Source organism: Triticum urartu, chromosome 6A (assembly GCF_056163025.1).
Source record: "Triticum urartu cultivar PI428250 chromosome 6A, HENAU_Tu73, whole genome shotgun sequence".
Classification (NCBI taxonomy): domain Eukaryota; kingdom Viridiplantae; phylum Streptophyta; class Magnoliopsida; order Poales; family Poaceae; genus Triticum; species Triticum urartu.
The window spans coordinates 5,603,262-5,623,223 of NC_141878.1; the positions used below are offsets into that span (position 1 = coordinate 5,603,262).

Below are 19,962 nucleotides of genomic sequence, written 5' to 3' on the forward strand. Positions count from 1 at the left end.
AATTGGGAATTTTTTTAACCACACATTATTTAAAGAAGAAAAACACAAACAAAAATGAAAAAACAAAAGGCATAAAAATGAAATAATAAAAATAGGGCGGGAAAAACTCTTACATGGGAGCCAAGGGTGCACGTTCCCTCCTACTTTGCACGCAGGTGACCAAATAGGAGGTCCCCGGATAACACTGTAACAAAAGGAAAACACTATAACAAATGGTATAAGCGTTGAATAGGAAATTCCTTCACAACCGGTAATGGAGGAGGGCTCACACATATGGGCCAGTCCAGTTACAATTAGCTATCTAAAGTAGTGTGGGCGGCAGGTACCGATAACACTAATCTCCCTCCTAAGTTTCCCCTCTCGTTAGGGTTTTTCTCTCCCCTCGAGCGACGGCGACGCCAACACCGTAGGGACTTTTCCTCCCGGGCTGTTAACCCCCTTCCGGCGATCGCTGTGGCCTTCGGCCGCCGCGGCGTTCTGGGCGGGTGGTGACTCCTTGGGACCTACCGCTCGCGGAACCCTAACCTCGAGCGAGCGCATGATGAGTTCGACTGCATTTGGATCAAGTACGGCTGTGTCCGATCTGGCTGCGATGATGGAGGAACTTGGACTGAAAGAAGATGATCTGATTGATGTTGTGGTGGAAGACACCGAGCTGCCGAAGGAAGAAACACGCTGGATGGCGTTGGCTAGGGTTCACACGGAGAAAACATACAGCCAATATTGGTTTTATAGGAATATGAGAGTGGCCTGGGACCTAGCTCAAGAGGTAAAGATCAGACCACTAGAAGATAATCTGTACTCAATGCAATTCTCGTGCCTGGGTGACTGGGAGAGGGTTATGGGAGATGGCCCCTGGAATTTCAAGGGGAAAGCAGTAGTTCTGGCAGAGTATGATGGCTTCACAAAGCCGTCGTCTATAGAGCTCAACAAATTGGAAATTTGGATCCAGATTCACGACCTGCCCGATGGCTTCTTTTCTAAGGTCAAAGCTCTGTCTGCTACTGTGGGAGAATTCATATATGCAGAGCCTAGATCCCTGGATTTTGAAGGTAACTTTGCTAGAGTTCGAGTCAGGATCGATGTCACTAAACCTTTGAAGAACGTTGTTTCACTGGTAATAAGGAAAAAGGATTCGGTGGAACGAGTCATCTTTAGAGTCAAATATGAAAGACTGCCGGACTGATGTGCAGTTTGTGGACATCTAGGTCACCAACACAAAGAGTGCGGGGACGGGGTTCATGCCCCAAAGACTCTGGTCTTCAAAGATATCAAGGCGACATGGTTTAAAGGCCCCGGTAGTGGACCGGGCGAGAGCAGCAATGCAGGGAGAGGTCGCGGCAGAGGCCGTGGGGGAAGAGGAAGAGGACGATCGCCCAATAGTGCAGACTCGTTTGATGATCAACATCACCAGGAACGTGATCAGCGAGACGGAGATGTAGCAATGACTGAGGTTGATCGCAACAGGAAGAGAGGGGCACATGATCCAAAAACCACGTTCCCAACCTATTCGGTACAACAGACGAAGCAACTGTTTCTGCCAACACCTGCGGTGCCCCTTAGCCCTCCTCCCAAGCAGGATCTGAAAAGATCGAAGTCAACCTCGTCTAATGAGTCAGCTCTGGAGAAGAGCACAGTTTCTACCAAAAACCCTGATGCGCATGTGGCGGGCTCCGAAGCGGGGCCGCGCCTAGCGCAATGAGTCTTCTTTGCTGGAACTGTCGCGGGATTGGCAAAGCCGCGACAGTTAGAGAGCTTCGCGATCTAGCGAGGCAGTTTGCCCCCTCTATTGTTTGTATTCTTGAAACTCAAATAGAGGGAAAGAGGGTTGAGAGTATGGCTGATAGCATAGGCTACAATAAAAGCTTTGCAGTTAGTAGTTCCGGTAGAAGTGGTGGACTTGGAATTTTTTGGAACGATGAAATAAAAGTGGAAGTTATCGGTTACTCGAAGTATCACATTGATATTCTTGTTGATGACTTAGTTGATTTGCAGGTAAGAATTACCTTTGTCTATGGCGAAGCCCAGGTACCAGAGAGATACAAAACATGGGACACCCTGCGCGGTATTGCTGAGACGCAGAACATACCGTGGGGCAGTCATGGGAGATTTTAATGAGGTTCTTCACAGCCATGAACATGATGGTGTGGGACAACGAAGCCAAGCCCAAATAGAAGCATTCAGGGAAGCAGTTGATACATGTGGGTTATCATATATTGGATACTCTGGCACCAGTTGGACATTTGAAAAAAGGGTCACAGGAGGCACCTACACCCGGGTTAGGCTGGACAGGTGCCTGGTAAATACAGAATGGGCTCTCGCCCTCGCATCATCACAGCTATCGCACAAAAGCGCTGCTAGTTCAGATCACGTTCCTATTCTTATTCAGCTACGTGAGTTGCATGCATGCAGAATTGGCCACAAGGCTTTTAAATATGAGACGATGTGGGAAAGGGACGAAACACTGTTTGACACTGTGCGTGATAGCTGGAGTCTGCAGGATGGAGAATCGGTTGAGGGCATACATGCAAAACTAGGGAACCTGGCGGGAGATTTGTCGGCGTGGGACCGCAACCACTTCGGATCGGTGCGTATGGAGATTCGCCAACTCCAACGCCAGCTTGAGGTCATGCGTTCAGCGCCAGGACGGACGGGCCCGACAAACACTGAAACCAAGATAGCTGACAGACTGGTCGAACTGTTTCATAGAGAGGAATTGATGTGGCGCCAACGCGCTCGACTGGATTGGCTGGTCCATGGTGACAAAAACACCTATTGTTTCCACCTGCGAGCGAGCAGACGCCGCCGGAAGAACCAGATAAAATCGTTGCAGCGAGCGGATGGACAGCTGACTGAGGACAGGGAGGAGATGGAGGAGCTTACCACCGAATTTTACAAAAACTTATACACAACTGAGGGAGTACAGGGCATGGATAGGGTACTGGAGTCAGTACCTACTAAAGTAACGCAGGCAATGAACATCGTCTGAATGCTCCTTACACACACGATGAAGTGAAAAGTGCGCTGTTCCAAATGTTTCCAATCAAAGCCCCTGGCCCGGATGGATTCCCCGCTCACTTCTTTCAGCGCCACTGGGATGTATGCGGTGCAGATGTAACGAAAGTGGTACTCAAAATTGTGGACGGGACAGAGTCAGCAGCATGCATTAACAATACGGTGCTGGTTCTCATCCCCAAGGTTAAAAACCCCACACTCCTTGCCCAGTTTCGGCCCATAAGTTTATGTAACGTGCTCTATAAAATAGCGTCCAAGGTAATCTCCAACAGACTCAAACAGATACTGCCAGATATAATTTCTGCTGAACAGTCAGCCTTTGTTCCGGGGAGATTGATCACAGACAACATAATAACGGCATATGAGTGCTTGCATTTCATGAAGAGGAACAAGGCAAAGAAAAATCACTCATGTGCTCTGAAATTGGATATGATGAAGGCGTATGATCGAGTTGAATGGGCTTATCTCCAAGCCATCATGATTAAATTGGGTTTTAACAGAAGGTGGGTGGATATTGTAATGGGCATGGTTACCTCAGTAAAATTCTCAGTCATGTTCAATGGAAAGAAACTTGAGAAGTTCAAACCATCACGTGGAATCCGACAAGGTGACCCAATATCACCGTACTTGTTCTTGTTAGCAGCAGAGGGCATGTCGTGCCTTTTCAAATCACAAAGTGAGTCATCAAACTTGGGTGGGATTCAGGTGGCGCCGCAGGCACCACTAGTTAACCATCTTCTATTCGCTGATGACAGCCTGCTGTTCTTCAAGGCCAACAGTGCGGGTGCTACAGAGGTTAACCAGTTGTTGGAAATGTATAGCCAAGCTTCAGGTCAAAGAATCAACTACAACAAATCCTCAATTTTCTTTAGCAAAGGCGTTTCTGAGAAACTCGCAATGCTATAAAAGGTATGCTCAATGTCCCCAATGAAACCTTGAATGAGAAGTATCTGGGCATGCCATCTGATATAGGGAGTTCAAAAAACGGTGCCTTCAAATATTTGAAGGACAGATTATGGAGCAAAATTCAGGGATGGATAGAGAGAACTTGGTCGGCGGCAGGAAAAGAGGTACTAGTCAAATCTGTTGCCCAGCCAGTGCCGGTATTTTCCATGTCTTGTTTCAAACTACCTAGGGGGTTATGTGAGCACCTCAATATGCTAATAAGGAAATTTTGATGGGGGAGCTCAAACGGCCAACGCAAACCTCACTGGGTCTCTTGGGAAGCAATGACACAACCAAAAAGCATGGGAGGCCTTGGATTCAAAGATTTTGAGCTTTTCAATCTTGCCATGTTAGCCAGGCAGGCATGGAGAATGTTACAAGATCCCGAGTCTCTGAGTGCACGGATTCTGAAGAGCGTATATTTTCCACATACATCTATACTTGAGGCAACACTTGGGAACCATCCAAGTCAGATATGGAGAGCCATAGTGGAAGGCCGGGATATTCTTAAATTGGGACTGATCAAGCGGATAGGAGATGGGGCGAGCACCAGCATTTGGACCGAAAACTGGCTTCCCCGGTCAGAGATGATGAGACCGTATGGTTGTTGCGTAAGTAATCCTCCCAACACAGTATCTGAACTGATCGATGCAACTAATGCTTCATGGAAGAGATCTGTGGTGGAAGCAACTTTCTTGCCTTTTGATGCTAAAATCATCATGGGTATCCCGTTGTGTATGGCTCCTATGCAGGACTTTTGGAGCTGGATGCACGAGAGAACCGGACAATTAACAGTCAGGTCAGCCTATATTATGTTGGTATCTATGAAGCAACGGCGAGAGGCGTGGCTAGAGGGCTCCGGCGCATCTTTAGCATCGAAAGGCAAGAAAGTTGCTGGATGCACGAGAGAACCGGACAATTCACAGTCAGGTCAGCCTATAATATGTTGGTATCTATGAAGCAACGGCGAGAGGCGTGGCTAGAGGGCTCCGGCGCATCATCCAGCAACCATGTCGATGAAGCCTCTTGGAAGTCCCTCTGGAAAACTGCGGTACCAGCAAAGTACGCATGTTTCTATGGCGTTTATCAAAACAGTCACTACCGACGAAGGATGTGAGGGCCCATCGTAATATGTCAACAACTAGCTCGTGCGGCCTCTGCGGTTCTCCTGATTCATGGCGTCATTCCCTCCTGGAGTGCACAGTCTCCAGATGTATATGGGCGTTGGTAGATGAGGACTTGGGCTGCAGTCTGGTCGCATCAACGGAGACGAGGGCGAAGAGCTGGCTCTTTGGATTAATGGATATGCTAACACATGAGAAGTTCACTCTGCTGGCGGTCACCTTATGGGCGATCTGGACCTCGAGGAGAAAAGCTATCCATGAATCAATATTCCAATCACCCAGGGCGACGAAGGAGTTTATAACTCGCTTCATGGCTGATTTGGCTACTGCCTCACTCCCTGCAAAGATCAACGTACGTTCTGCAGCTACTGGCCACGCTTCTACACAGAGGCCGAAGGCTCCACCTGCTGGCTATGCTAAGGTTCATGTTGACGCGGCAGTAAGATTTCAGAGGGGTGGCACGGCCGCGGCCATATGCAGAGACAGCCAGGGTGTCTATATGGGGAGCTCATCACTTGTCATTGTCGGAGTTTGCGACCCCGCGACACGGGAGGCCATAGCATGTCGGGAGGCTATTTCCCTAGCACAAGATCTTAATGTGCAACGTTTTGTGGTGGCTTCGGACTGCAAACAAGTCATTGGCGACATTGCTATGGGTAGTCATGGCACTTATGGAGCTATAATCAGAGAGATAAAGATGAGATCATCACCACTTTTATGTAATTTCACCTTTGAGAGTCGAGCTCAGAATGCTGAAGCTCACGAGATAGCTAGGTTTTCTTTATCACTACCACCAGGGCGTCATGTGTGGCTTGGCCAGCCCCATGACCATCGTTGTGTCCCACGCACTGTGGATTTTGATTAATAAAGTTGGCTCTTTCCCTCAAAAAAAAAAGGTACCGATAACACTGTAAACGGCGCTATAAGCGTTGAATAAGAAATTTCATCGCAGCCGCCCCAAACCACAGCCCCAACCAGCGCTTCTGATCCTCTTCGTGCACCGGTGGCCTCAGCCTGCTTACTCATTGTCGGTGCCTACCAAACTCCGTGCTATCACCTTTGTTACTCCATTAGTGGCTGATTTATTTTCTTTACCATTTTGTACTACTCCATTAGATGCACTCTTTTTTAAGCATTTATTTGACATGACGGTTTGTGATTACAACAGCAGCAAGCAGAAACTGAACAAACAGAGGTTCGAATCAAACGACTCATTACATCACAAAAAATACAATCATATTGTTACAATAATTAAAATATGGTATATTAATTGGATATATAGAAACCAGGACATCTCATCGGTCTTGAGCTTCCTTCACCTTGGTGCTACTGTTCAATTTGCTCTTCTTTAGCATTGGTGCTACTGTTACCGTTCTGACGGAGCTTGCTTTTCAATTTTTTTTCTTTTCTTTCTTGTCGAGATCAATGCTGGAGCCTGTTTTCGTTTCCTTGTTCTTTTCTCTTTTGTCCAAAATGTCGGAGCCTGTTTTCTTTTTCTTTTCCTTTTTGTCGAGAATGGTTGAACCTGTTTCCTGTTTCTCTTCCTTTTTATCGAGAATGCTGGATCCAATTTCCTTTTCCCTTTTCTTTTCTTCTGTGTCGAGGATGCTTGTGCCTGATTCCTTTTTCTTTTGCTTCTCTATTTTGTCGAGAATATTGGAGCCTTTCTCCTTTTCCTTTTTCTTTTCTTTTGTGTCAAGAATGCCTGAGCCTGTTTCGTTTTCCTTCTTCATTTCTTTTGTGTCAAGAATGCTGGAGCCTGTTTCTTTTTTCCTTTTCTTATCTTTTTTGACGAGAATGTTGGAGCCTGTTTCATTTGTCTTTTTCGTTTCCTTCATGTTGAAAATGCTGGAGCTTGCTTCACTGCTCGGTTTTGCCTCAACTCTGTACCAATGCCGATAAGCTGGTTTGGACTGCGTTCTGGATGTGCTCGGGTGCATCATTTTCATTTGTCAGTCCCAGCCAAACAAGGTTTGGCCGCACAGTGCGAACAGTTGAAAGGTGATCTTCACCGTGTCTATTCCAGATTGTACAGAGTTATATATATATACGCCTAGGTACAGCAGCTACAAGCAACGGAGAAGGGGATCGTGCGTAACAGACGCAGGTGTCCCATGCTACTTGCGCGAGCCGATCGGTCCAGCCGAGGGACCCGGTAATGTACATGCAGGAGGCGTTTTACAATTCCAGCAGCCCCCCACAGCCGCAACGGGGTCTTCGACGACATTGAGGCTGGACCGGAACTCTGTGAAGACGCCGGTTGGTATTCCCTTGGTGAAAACGTCAGCAAACTGGGAGGTTGCCGGAACATGCAGAACACGAACATCTCCGAAGGCAACGTGGTCGCGCACGAAATGAAGATCAATCTCCATGTCCTTGGTGCGTTGGTGTTGTACCAGGTTGGTGGAGAGGTACATCACTGTTGGGTAACGTAGTAATTTCAAAAAAATTCCTACGCACACGCAAGAACATGGTGATGCATAGCAACGAGAGGGGAGAGTGTTGTCTACGTACCCTCGTAGACCGGCAACGGAAGCGTTGACACAACGTAGAGGAAGTAGTCGTACGTCTTCCCGATCCGACCGATCCAAGTACTGAACGTACGGCACCTCCGAGTTCTGCACACGTTCAACTCGGTGACGTCCCTCGAGCTCCGATCCAGCCGAGTGTTGAGGGAGAGTTTCGTCAGCACGACGGCGTGATGACGGTGATGATGTTCTACTGACGCAGGGCTTCGCCTAAGCACCGCTACGATATGACCGAGGTGGAATATGGTGGAAGTGGGCACCACAAACGGCTAAGGAACGATCACGAAGATCAACTTGTGTGTCTAGAGGTGCCCCCTGCCCCTGTATATAAAGGAGCAAGGGGGGAGGCCGGCCGGCCCTCTATGGGCGCGCCAGGAGGAGGAGTCCTCCTCCTAGTAGGAGTAGGACTCCCCTTTCCTACTCCTACTAGGAGGAGGAAAGGAAGGAGGAGAAGGAGAAGGAAGGAGAAGGAGGAAAAGGAGGAAAGGGGGCCGGCCCCCTAGTCCAATTCAGTTTGGGCTAGGAGGGCCGCGCGCCCTGCCTCCTCTCTTCCACCACTTGGCCCATGAGGCCCATTACTTCTTCCTCGTATTCCCGTAACTCCCCGGTACTTCCGAAAATACCCGAATCACTCGGAACCTTTCCGATGTCCGAATATAGTCGTCCAATATATCGATCTTTACGTCTCGACCATTTTGAGACTCCTCGTCATGCCCCCGATCTCACCCGGGACTCCGAACTACCTTCGGTAAATCAAATCACATAAACTCATAATACAATCGTCACCGAAACTTTAAGCGTGCGGACCCTACGGGTTCGAGAACTATGTAGACATGACCAAGACATGTCTCTGGTCAATAACCAATAGCGGAACCTGGATGCTCATATTGGCTCCCACATATTCTACGAAGATCTTTATCGGTCAGACCGCATAACAACATACGTTGTTCCCTTTGTCATCAGTATGTTACTTGTCCGAGATTCGATCGTCGGTATCTCAATACCTAGTTCAATCTCGTTACCGGCAAGTCTCTTTACTCGTTCCGTAATACATCATCCCGCAACTAACTCATTAGTTGCAATGCTTGCAAGGCTTAAGTGATGTGCATTACCGAGAGGGCCTAGAGATACCTCTCCGATAATCGGAGTGACAAATCCTAATCTCGAAATACGCCAACCCAACAAGTACCTTCGGAGACACCTGTAGAGCACCTTTATAATCACCCAGTTACGTTGTGACGTTTGGTAGCACACAAAGTGTTCCTCTGGTAAACGGGGGTTGCATAATCTCATAGTCATAGGAACATGTATAAGTCATGAAGAAAGCAATAGCAACAAACTAAACGATCAAGTGCTATGCTAACGGAATGGGTCAAGTCAATCACATCATTCTCCTAATGATGTGATTGTTGGGGAACATAGCGGAAATTCAAAATTTTCCTACGTGTCACCAAGATCTATCTATGGAGAGACTAGCAACGAAGGGAAGGGGAGTGCATCTACATACCCTTGTAGATCGCTAAGCGGAAGCGTTCAAGTGAACGGGATTGATGGAGTCGTACTCGTCGTGATTCAAATCACCGATGATCAAGTGCCGAACGCACGGCACCTCCGCGTTCAACACACGTACAGCCCGGTGACGTCTCCCACGCCTTGATCCAGCAAGGAGTGAGGGAGAGGTTGAGGAAGACTCCATCCATCAGCAGCACAACGGCGTGGTGGTGGTGGAGGAGCGTGGATATCCTGCAGGGCTTCGCCAAGCACCACAGAAGAGGAGGGAGAGAGAGATGCAGGGCTGCACCAACGAGAGATTGAATCGTGTGTGTTATGGGCAGCCCTAGGCCTCATATATATAGGGAAGGGAAGGGGCTGCGCCCCCTCTAGGGTTCCCACCCCTAGGGGGGCGGCAGCCCTAGATGGGGAGCAAAGGGGGCGGCCAAGAGGGGATGGGAGAGGAAGGCGCACCAATATGGGCCTTAAGGCCCATATCCCTTAGGGTTTGCCCCCTTTCCACCTCTTAGGCGCCATGGGCCCTTGTGGGAGGCGCACCAGCCCACTAAAGGGCTGGTCCCTCACCACTCTCAGCCCACGCAAGCCTCCGGGGTTGGTGGCCCCACTTGGTGGACCCCCGGGACCCTCCCGGTGGTCCCGGTACATTACCGATAAACCCCGAAACTCTTCCGGTGACCAAAACAGGACTTCCCATATATAAATCTTTACCTCCGGACCATTCCGGAACTCCTCGTGACGTCCGGGATCTCATCCGGGACTCCGAACAACATTCGGTAACCATATACAAACTTCCTTTACAACCCTAGCGTCATCGAACCTTAAGTGTGTAGACCCTACGGGTTCGGGAGACATGCAGACATGACCGAGACGATCTCCGGTCAATAACCAACAGCGGGATCTGGATACCCATGTTGGCTCCCACATGTTCCACGATGATCTCATCGGATGAACCACGATGTCAAGGACTTAATCAATCCCGTATTCAATTCCCTTTGTCTAGCGGTATTGTACTTGCCCGAGATTCGATCGTCGGTATCTCGATACCTTGTTCAATCTCGTTACCGGCAAGTCTCTTTACTCGTTCCGCAACACATCATCCCGTGATCAACTCCTTGATCACATTGTGCACATTCTGATGATGTCCTACCGAGTGGGCCCAGAGATACCTCTCCGCTTACACGGAGTGATAAATCCCAGTCTCGATTCGTGCCAACCCAACAGACACTTTCGGAGATACCTGTAATGCACCTTTATAGTCACCCAGTTACGTTGTGACGTTTGGTACACCCAAAGCATTCCTATGGTATCCGGGAGTTGCACAATCTCATGGTCTAAGGAAATGATACTTGACATTAGAAAAGCTTTAGCATACGAACTACACGATCTTTGTGCTAGGCTTAGGATTGGGTCTTGTCCATCACATCATTCTCCTAATGATGTGATCCCGTTATCAACGACATCCAATGTCCATGGTCAGGAAACCGTAACCATCTATTGATCAACGAGCTAGTCAACTAGAGGCTTACTAGGGACATGGTGTTGTCTATGTATCCACACATGTATCTGAGTTTCCTATCAATACAATTCTAGCATGGATAATAAACGATTATCATGAACAAGGAAATATAATAATAACTAATTTATTATTGCCTCTAGGGCATATTTCCAACAGTGATCCCATTAATCAAATGACAACTCATGTCTATGGTTAGGAAACATAATCATCTTCGATCAACGAGTTAGTCAAGTAGAGGCATACTAGTGACACTCTGTTTGTCTATGTATTCACACATGTATTATGATTCCAGTTAATACAATTCTAGAATGAATAATAAACATTTATCATGATATAAGGAAATAAATAATAACTTTATTATTGCCTCTAGGGCATATTTCCTTCAGTCACCGGTATGTTGTCTCAGTAGACAGTGGTAGCACCATGGAGGCCATCCGATATCCTGAAGAAGCTTCATAGCCAACACGACTCCGTGACCGCGTTGGCGACAGCTCGGTACTCTGCCTCCGCACTCGATCGCGACAAGGTGGTTTGTCGCTTCGAGGACCAGGAGACGAGGTTGTCACCGATGTACATGCAGTAGCTAGACATCGAGCGTCAGGTACGGTGTCGGGACAACCGGCCCAGTCGGCGTCTGTGTAAGACATGAGCTGGGATGAAGCGGACAGACGAAGATGAAGGCCAAGGTGGGTGGTACCGCGCAGATAACGCATGATACGTTTGAGGAGGGCGGCGTGTAGCGTGCGCGGCGAGTGCATGACGAGGCACACCTGCTGGACGGTGTAGGCGATGTCCGGGCGCATGAGCGTGAGGTACTGCAGGGCACCGGCGAGACTACGGAAGAGGGATGGGTCAGGAGCAGGGTCGTTGGCTGAGGTGGCGAGCTTTGCTTTGGTGTAGACGGGGGTAGTGATGGGTTTGCAGTTGAGCATGGAGGCGCGATCAAGGATCTCGGTTTGCAGTTGAGCATGGAGGCGCGATCAAGGATCTCGAGCGCATACTGTCGCTCGGAAAGAAACAAACCAGTGGGGTTGCGCTGAACATTGACGCCAAGGAAGTGGTGGAGCGAGCCGAGGTTTGCCATGGAGAACTCAGAGGTGAGAGCGGCGGTAACGGTGGTGAGTAACCAGGAGGAGCTAGCGGTGAGAATGATATCATCAACATATAGCAAGAGGTATGCCACTGAGGTGCCACGGCGGAGAATAAATAGGGATGTGCCGCATCTTGACACCGTGAAGCGGAGCGAGAGAAGGAATGTGGTGAACCGCTGGAACCACGCACGAGGAGCCTGCTTAAGTCATACAAGGACTTTTGGAGTTTGCACATGGTCGAGGGGTGTGCGGTGTCGACGAAGCTAGCCGGCGGCTGACTGTGGACGAGCTCATCGAGAGTGCCGTGGAGGAAGGGGTTCTTCATGTCCAGCTGGTTAATGGCCCAACGGTTACTGATGGCGACACTGAGGATGACGCGGATGGTGGCCGGTTTCACCACACGGGGCTGAAGGTCTCCCCGTAGTCAATGCCGGGCTGCTTTGTGAAGCCACGAAGTACCCAACACGCCTTGTACCGAGCGAGGGAGCCGTCGGGATGAAGCTTGTGGTGGAATATCCACTTCCCATACACCAAGTTGACACCTGCAGAGCAAGCAACCAAAGACCACGTTTTGCTTTGCAACAAAGCATTAAATTCTTCAAGCATAACATTGTACCAGTTGGGGTCTTTGAGAGCTTCTTTGTAGTTTGCGGGAATAGGAGAGATGGGGGCGGGAGAGGTAGCGACGGTCAGAAGCTTCTTTGGCTGCAGAAAACTGGACTTTGCGCACGTGCGCCTGGCATGCAAGTTTTTGGCAGGTAAAATCGGCACGACTCAGGGTGGGATCGTACTACATGCGTGGGCGGCATAGAGTGAGGGGTGCGAGGGGAGGCAGGGCCACTGTGGTGCAGAGGCGTAATAAGTGGCGGGCTACTGCATCTAGGCGTGGAGATCGAGGAAGGCATGCGGGCCCCGGGGCTATCGCATGCAGCAGGTGCACCTGGAGGGGAGGCGCGCCGCATGCAGGAGATGGGTGAATCACTGCATGGGTTTGGGAGGTGGGGTCGGGCTGCATGCTTGGGGATGGGAGGTGGTGCGTGACTGGTGGAGTGGGTGATCCGAGGGGGATGGAGGTGGGTGCTTGATTTTCTGCGGCCGGAGCAGACCCCGCTCGTGCAGGCGTGTGGCCGCTCGGGGCATCAACGAATGGGAAGGTGTTTTCGTCAAAAATGACATGTCTAGAGGTAATGAGTCATCGATTGGAGAGGTCCAGGCACCTGTAGCCTTTATGCTCAAGTGGCATACCGAGGAGAATGCAGCGAACGGAGCGGGGAGCTAATTTGTGGGGCATAGTGGCATAGAGGTTTTGGTAGCAGAGGCAGCCGAACGTGCATAGGGAGGTGTAATCTGGAGAGGTACCAAAGAGGGCGTAGAAGGGTGGGATGTGGTCGATTGCTCGGGATGGGCGAAATTCAGTAAGTATGTGGCGGTGTTGAGGGCGTCGACCCAAAACGAAGGTGGCATGTGAGCTTGGAGGAGTGTGTGCATAATGTCGTTCATGGAGCGAATGCCATGCTCGGCCTTCTCGTTTTGAGGGGAGGTGTGCGGGCAGGAGTGACAAAGGGTGATGCCTCGTAGAGGAAAGTGCATAGGTGAACGTTGAGGAAGTCGCCCCCATTATCACATTGGACACACTGTATGTAAACACGGAATTGTGTGAGCATGTACTGGTAAAAGCGTTCAAGGGTGGCAGCGGCATCGGGCTTATGGTGTAGCGGGAAGCTCCAAGGGAAGTGAGTGAAGTCGTCTATGACAAACAAATAATATTTAAAGCCGGAAAAACTCGCAATTGTTGAGGTTCATATATCATAGTGCACTAGTGGAAAAGGAAAAGTAGTAATGACAGAGAATCTGGAAAAAGGAAGGCGAGCATGGTGGCCTAATTGACATGCATGACAAGTACCATGGGGTGGACTGCCTTATTACAATTTGGTTAAAAACTGCTCGTCAAACGGGAAAGGGAGGCAGCACTGGGGTGCTCTAATCACCGATGCCACAAGTTTCCAACGTCCATAGAGAGCGCCGCCTGGTGGTTGGTGGTGCCGCCGGAGAAGGAGTAAAGCTGGCCGTAGCTACTGTGGTTCATAAGGAGTCTGAGTGGCTAGATCCTTCACAACAAAGTCAAGGGGGTAAAACCCAATTGTTACTGAATTGCCAATGCAAAAACGACGAACAAGAGATAAGATTTGTAACGACACAAGGGGAGTATAGGATGTTGTGAAGATAGAATAGCAATTCATAGGATTTGTAACGACGAACAGAGATAAGATTTGTAACGACACGAGAGGCACGATTGTGCCCTTTTCAGAAAGGAAAAAATGTGCTCCCGGTTTGTTTTTTGTTCGGTATTTTTCGTAAAGTAAAACGTTCATCAAAACCTATCAAATCGGATCTAATTTTCAAGATCTCGGTGCGAGGAATACAACGGAGAAAACGATTCAAGATTTGAATGCATGTTTTAACCGATAAAACATGTTGAATAAACGAATCAACAAAAAAAGGAAAACTCACTAGTTGCGACATGGTAGGAGTGACCTTTGCAAAGAGTACTCCTTAATTAGCGATTTGGGTTTTCCGGCGACGCATCCTACCTAGCTTGATGCAAATGGCCCAACTTTGATTGGCTAGCTCGGGCAACAGGGTCTTTGATAGATTTAGATAGATGGTCCAAAAACTAACAACTACGGCATTTTTTAAACATAACTATGAAATTTTCAGGCACCCTTGAGCCAAATATATAAAGACTACAGGGAACTTGCAACCATCACAAAACACGGGAACTTCATTGCAAACAAACAGAGGAACAAAGCAAAGCAAAAGTTCTTCAGAGCGAAGCTGGAGAAATGCCTTGGCAGCAATGCTGCAACCTGAAGACACCCTGATAAATTCATGGAGCGAATGCCGTGCTCGGCCTTCTCGTTTTGAGGGGAGGTGTGCGGGCAGGAGTGACAAAGGGTGATGCCTCGTAGAGGAAAGTGCATAGGTGAACGTTTAGGAAGTCGCCCCCATTATCACATTGGACACACTGTATGTAAACACGGAATTGTGTGAGCACGTACTGGTAAAAGCGTTCAAGGGTGGCAGCGGCATCGGGCTTATGGTGTAGCAGGAAGCTCCAAGAGAAGTGAGTGAAGTTGTCCATGACAAACAAATAATATTTGAAGCCGGAAAAACTCGCAATTGGTGAGGTCCATATATCATAGTGCACTAGTTGAAAAGGAAAAGTAGTAAATGACAGAGAATCTGGAAAAAGGAAGGCGAGCATGGTGGCCTAATTGACATGCATGACAAGTACCATGGGGTGGACTGCCTTATTACAATTTGGTTAAAAACTGCTCGCCAAACGGGAAAGGGAGGCAGCACTGGGGTGCCCTAATCACCGATGCCACAAGTTTCCAACGTCCATAGAGAGCACCGCCTGGTGGTTGGTGGTGCCGCCGGAGAAGGATTAAAGCTGGCTGTAGCTACTGCGGCTCATAAGAGGAGTCCGAGTGGCTAGATCCTTCACAACAAAGCCAAGGGGGTAAAACTCAATTGTTAACAATTTGTCAATGCAAAAACGACGAACGGAAATAAGATTTGTAACGACATAAGGGGGGTATATATAGGATGTTGTGAAGATAGAATAGCAATTCATAGGATTTTTAACGACGAACAGAGATAAGATTTGTAACGACACGAGAGGCACAATTGTGCCTTTTTCAGAAAGAAAAAAACGTGACCCCGGTTTGTTTTTTGTCCGGTATTTTTCGTAAAGTAAAACGTTCATCAAAACCTATCAAATCGGATCTAATTTTCAAGATCTCGGTGCAAGGAATACAACGGAGAAAACGATTCGGGATTTGAATGCATGGTTTAACCGATAAAACGTTTTGAATAAATGAATCGACAAAAAAAGGAAAACTCACTAGTTGCGACATGATAGGAGTGACCTTTGCAAAGAGTACTCCTTAATTAGCGATTTGGGTTTTCCGGCGACGCATCCTACCTAGCTTGATGCAAATGGCCCAACTTTGATTGGCTAGCTCGGGCAACAGGGTCTTTGATAGATTTAGATAGATGGTCCAAAAACTAACAACTACGGCATTTTTTAAACATAACTATGAAATTTTCAGGCACCCTTGAGCCAAATATATAAAGACTACAGCTGAACTTGCAACCATCACAAAACACGGGAACTTCATTACAAACAAACAGAGGAACAAAGCAAAGCAAAAGATCTTCAGAGCGAAGCTGGAGAAATGCCTTGGCAGCAGTGCTGCAACCTGAATATACCCTGATAAATTCTCAGCACACCAGACCTCAAAACTTGTGAAGCTCTAAAATTCTCACTTGCTATTTGTTCTATCAGTCTTGTTCCCCACTTTAGTGCCTCTGAAGAAATATCATAGCGCGTGCTCCAGACAAGGATTAAAGTGGCACTCCACTCACCCAACCCAATCTAGTTGTGAGGTCATATCGTCTTTAACTTGGTACTCTATGCATGTCTTTTCTTTTTCGTCTATACATATGATTCAATCGGTAGGTAACTTGGCACTCTATGGATGTCTTTTCTTTTTCATCTATACATACGATTCAATCGGCAGGTAACTTGGTACTCTATGGATGTCTTTTCTTTTTCATCAATACATACGATTCAATCAGTAGGTAACTTGGTACTCTATGGATGTCTTTTCTTTTTCATCTATACAGACGATTCGATCGGTAGGTAACTTGGTACTCTATTGATGTCTTTTCCTTTTCATCTATATGTACGATTCAATCGGTAGGTAACTTGGTACTCTATGGATGTCTTTTCTTTTTCATCTATACATACGATTCAATCGGTAGGTAACTTGGGACTCTACGGATGTCTTTTCTTTTTCATCTATGTATACGATTCAATCGGTAGGTTAGGTAAAGTACGTTTTGTATATAGGAGTACTTTTTGTTTTATTCCAGAGCATTGGATGTACACCAACAAGCAACTGATCGTGATTGGTGTATGAAATGTGAAAGTTACAGCTACAACCGAAATGAGTGCACTGTGCACTGCGTGCACTGATCGTGATTATTAGAAACCGCGTACTTAAAGGTGCATCACTGTCCGATAGGACAGCCACTAGCTTTGCTGCGAAATAGGCTTCTTTGATTCCTTTCTTTATTTTGGGGGGAATAGGCTTCTTTGATTCAAAGGGGTTTTAAACTTTTAAGAGAATTTTGGAGGAATCTAATCCTTAGAAAATTTTTCTGTATGTGTTGTTTGAGTCATAGAATAGCAATTCATAGGGGGGGAAATAGGACTCATTTAAACTAGATTCCGTAAAAAAAGTCCATCCACGCAAACCTCAAGTTTAGAATCCACGATATTCCTGTGTACAACAATACATCGTACAGGCTTCTTTATTTTTTATCAAGAACTTTATTCTTGCACCTCAAAATTTTCTATAAAAAAGGTGTAGTGTGTTCATACAAAATTTCAACAAAATATATTTGAAAAAAAATCATATATAGTCTACACAAAGGGGAAAACGACAAATACATAATTTAAAATAGGCTTATTTCTATTGCATTTGGGCTGGATTTTTTTATGTAGCCTACAAATCTGTGTATGGCTTAATTAAACTTCTTGGACACGCAAATAACATGTATACGTGTTTACATGATTTTTCTTTTTTTAAAAAGAATTTACATGATTTACAAATTCCATGCTCACAGCCATCTGCTACCCTGCTATGAATTCAACAGAATTATTGAAAGTGGTCAGGTTGTTCACAACTTGGGCAACTGTATGCTTCTGCATGTTGCTCTCCTACGATCAACTGAAAAATGTCACATCTATCCAGACGAAAACTACACACACTTTTTCTTTCTGGTGATAACTCAAAACCTTTCTAAATGACTTTTTATTGTGGCTAGCTGCTGGTTAGAGCACTAAGCGGAGGCGTGCAGTCCCGCATCTTCAAAAAGGCAAAGCTAACAAGCCCAATCAGAGTTGGAGTAAACAACGTACATGCTTGTCCAGCCTTGATTGGCTGAATTCGCTTATAAATAGGAAGATCGAGGCGCACGCACTTGCAAGTTCGTACCAACACAAGCTTAGCCATGACGATGAGGAAGCGCCCATCCGCGTCCTCTCTTCTCGTAGCACCGTTGTTGCTTATGCTTCTTCCAGTGTTTGCTCTTGCTGCCGGGAGGCACAACCTGATCACTAGAGACCCTCAGTACGGCCCACGGGCGAACCCAAATCCAGAACCACTACCAGGAAAACAGCCAGATCCAAACCCTCAACCATTGCCGGGACCACAACCAGACCCAAAGCCGCAACCACTACCCGAGCCTAAACCTCATACAAACCCACAACCACTGCCAGATCCACAACCTGATCCAAACGCTCAACCATTATCAGGACCACACCCTGACCCAAATCCACAACTATTGCCAGGACAAAACCTGCAACAGTTGATGAACCCACGGCCAAACACAAAGCCGTGGCCATTACCAGACCCACGAGCAAAACCAAACCCTCGGCCATTACCAGGACCGCAGCCTGATCGAAATCCACAACCATTACCAGACCCAAACCCGAAACCATTGCCGGACCCACAGCCAAACCCAAACCCTAAGCCACTACCAGGGCCGCAACCTGATCCAAACCCACAACCATTACCAGAACCAAACCCAAAACCATTGCCGGACCCACAGCCAAACCCAAACCCTCAGCCATTACCAGGACCGCAGCCTGATCCAAACCCAGAACCATTACCAGACCCAAACCCGATACCATTGCCGAACCCACAGCCAAACCCAAACCCTCAGCCATTACCAGGACCACAGCCTGATCCAAACCCGCAACCATTACCAGACCCAAACCCGAAGCCATTGCCGGACCCACAGCCAAACCCAAACCCTCAGCCATTACCAGGACCGCAACCTGATCCAAACCCACAACCATTACCAGACCCGAATCCACAACCACTGCCTGACCCGAATGCACAACCAAAACCACCACTTGGGACTCAAGCAGAAAAAGGAAATGGTAAAGCAAACGTCCAAGAGTAATTGTTGGCATGAGATGTTCGGGTATATCAACCGTGCCAGACATAGTATTGTCATTACTTATATTGCCGGTTGGATTAAATAAGTGGTGTGTTGTAACCCACCACCATTAAGTCATCCCATGCTATATAATGTCAAGATCAATCAAGATTAGGGCATGATGCCCATGTAAATCTTTTGATTGTTCTTATTTACTTTTCTGGCTTGTACGGAGGATGATGGCTTGTGTGTGCTGGTTGTACTATGATTGTGTGATGATATATACTAAAAAAATTACTTTCTACCTTTAGTTTTATCATTTTTGACAGGGATTATGTGGAAAGGATTTACCCCAAGCTTTACACTTGTGCCAATAAGAAAGGTGGAAACTTATTTACAGGGTAAATCTTGGCGTAAATTTAAACTTAAGAGTGAATAAAAGCATGGTGCAAATTTGTAACATGAGGGGAAACATTTTGCAGAATGAAAGTTTGAGGTATGAAGTGGCCAGGATTCTAATTTGGGCATACATTTGCCACAAGTTACAAATTAGGTGGTAAATGTTGATTAACTATATATATTACATTTAAATTTTGAATTTATGGAGAATATTTTCACAAACTACTTTGGGCTTATCTCGCCCAAAAAAGAACTACGTTTACTATAGATAACGCACTATTGGGTCTATTCTCCCTGTGCAAGTCTTGCTACAAGTACTCCGTCCATTCCAAAAAAATATTTGAATTTTTTCATTGTCAAACTATACGAACTTTTACCACGTTTGTGGAAAATTTTATCAACTTCTTGAAGCACCCCCTCATCCTCTCTTCTCGTAGCAGTGCTGCTTTTTGCGAAAAGGATTCAGATCTACTATAAAGGTTCACCAGAAGTGTAGAGCATCCCCAACATAATAAAAATCACGTGGGAATCCAGAAATCTCTGGACCATCGAACAGTCACTACCGCGACCAGGACGAGCCACTGTCACCGCTCACCTACCGGAGTCGGCCTGGCCTCGATGACACCCGGGAAGTCTTCATGCGCGTGCCCCTAAGGCTCTTGTAACCTTCCTTCATTTCTTCTGCAACTCTAGAATTTGAATCATGTCGATAAGGTTGAGAAAGAGAGAAGCATGGCCGCACACTAGCTAACATGGACCCTAAGTTAACAACCTCCATAACAAACTCATCTAGGTAAGCTCGCGACGCCCTCCCG

The 19,962-nt window shown here is 47.2% G+C and overlaps 1 protein-coding gene across 1 annotated transcript; it reads left to right on the forward strand.

Moving 5' to 3' along the window:
• The first annotated feature begins 17,792 nt into the window (after window positions 1-17,792).
• On the forward strand, window positions 17,793-19,058 carry LOC125516088 (uncharacterized). Its single transcript, XM_087526601.1, has one exon. The coding sequence runs from the start codon at window positions 17,816-17,818 to the stop codon at window positions 18,770-18,772; it is 957 nt and encodes a 318-aa protein (XP_087382727.1). The 5' UTR covers window positions 17,793-17,815; the 3' UTR covers window positions 18,773-19,058.
• Window positions 19,059-19,962: the final 904 nt, after the last annotated feature.

What these genes read in the sequence shown, in the direction of transcription:
- LOC125516088 (XM_087526601.1), top strand. Translation starts at nt 17,816, where the DNA reads ATGACGATGAGGAAGCGCCCATCCGCGTCCTCTCTTCTCGTAGCACCG.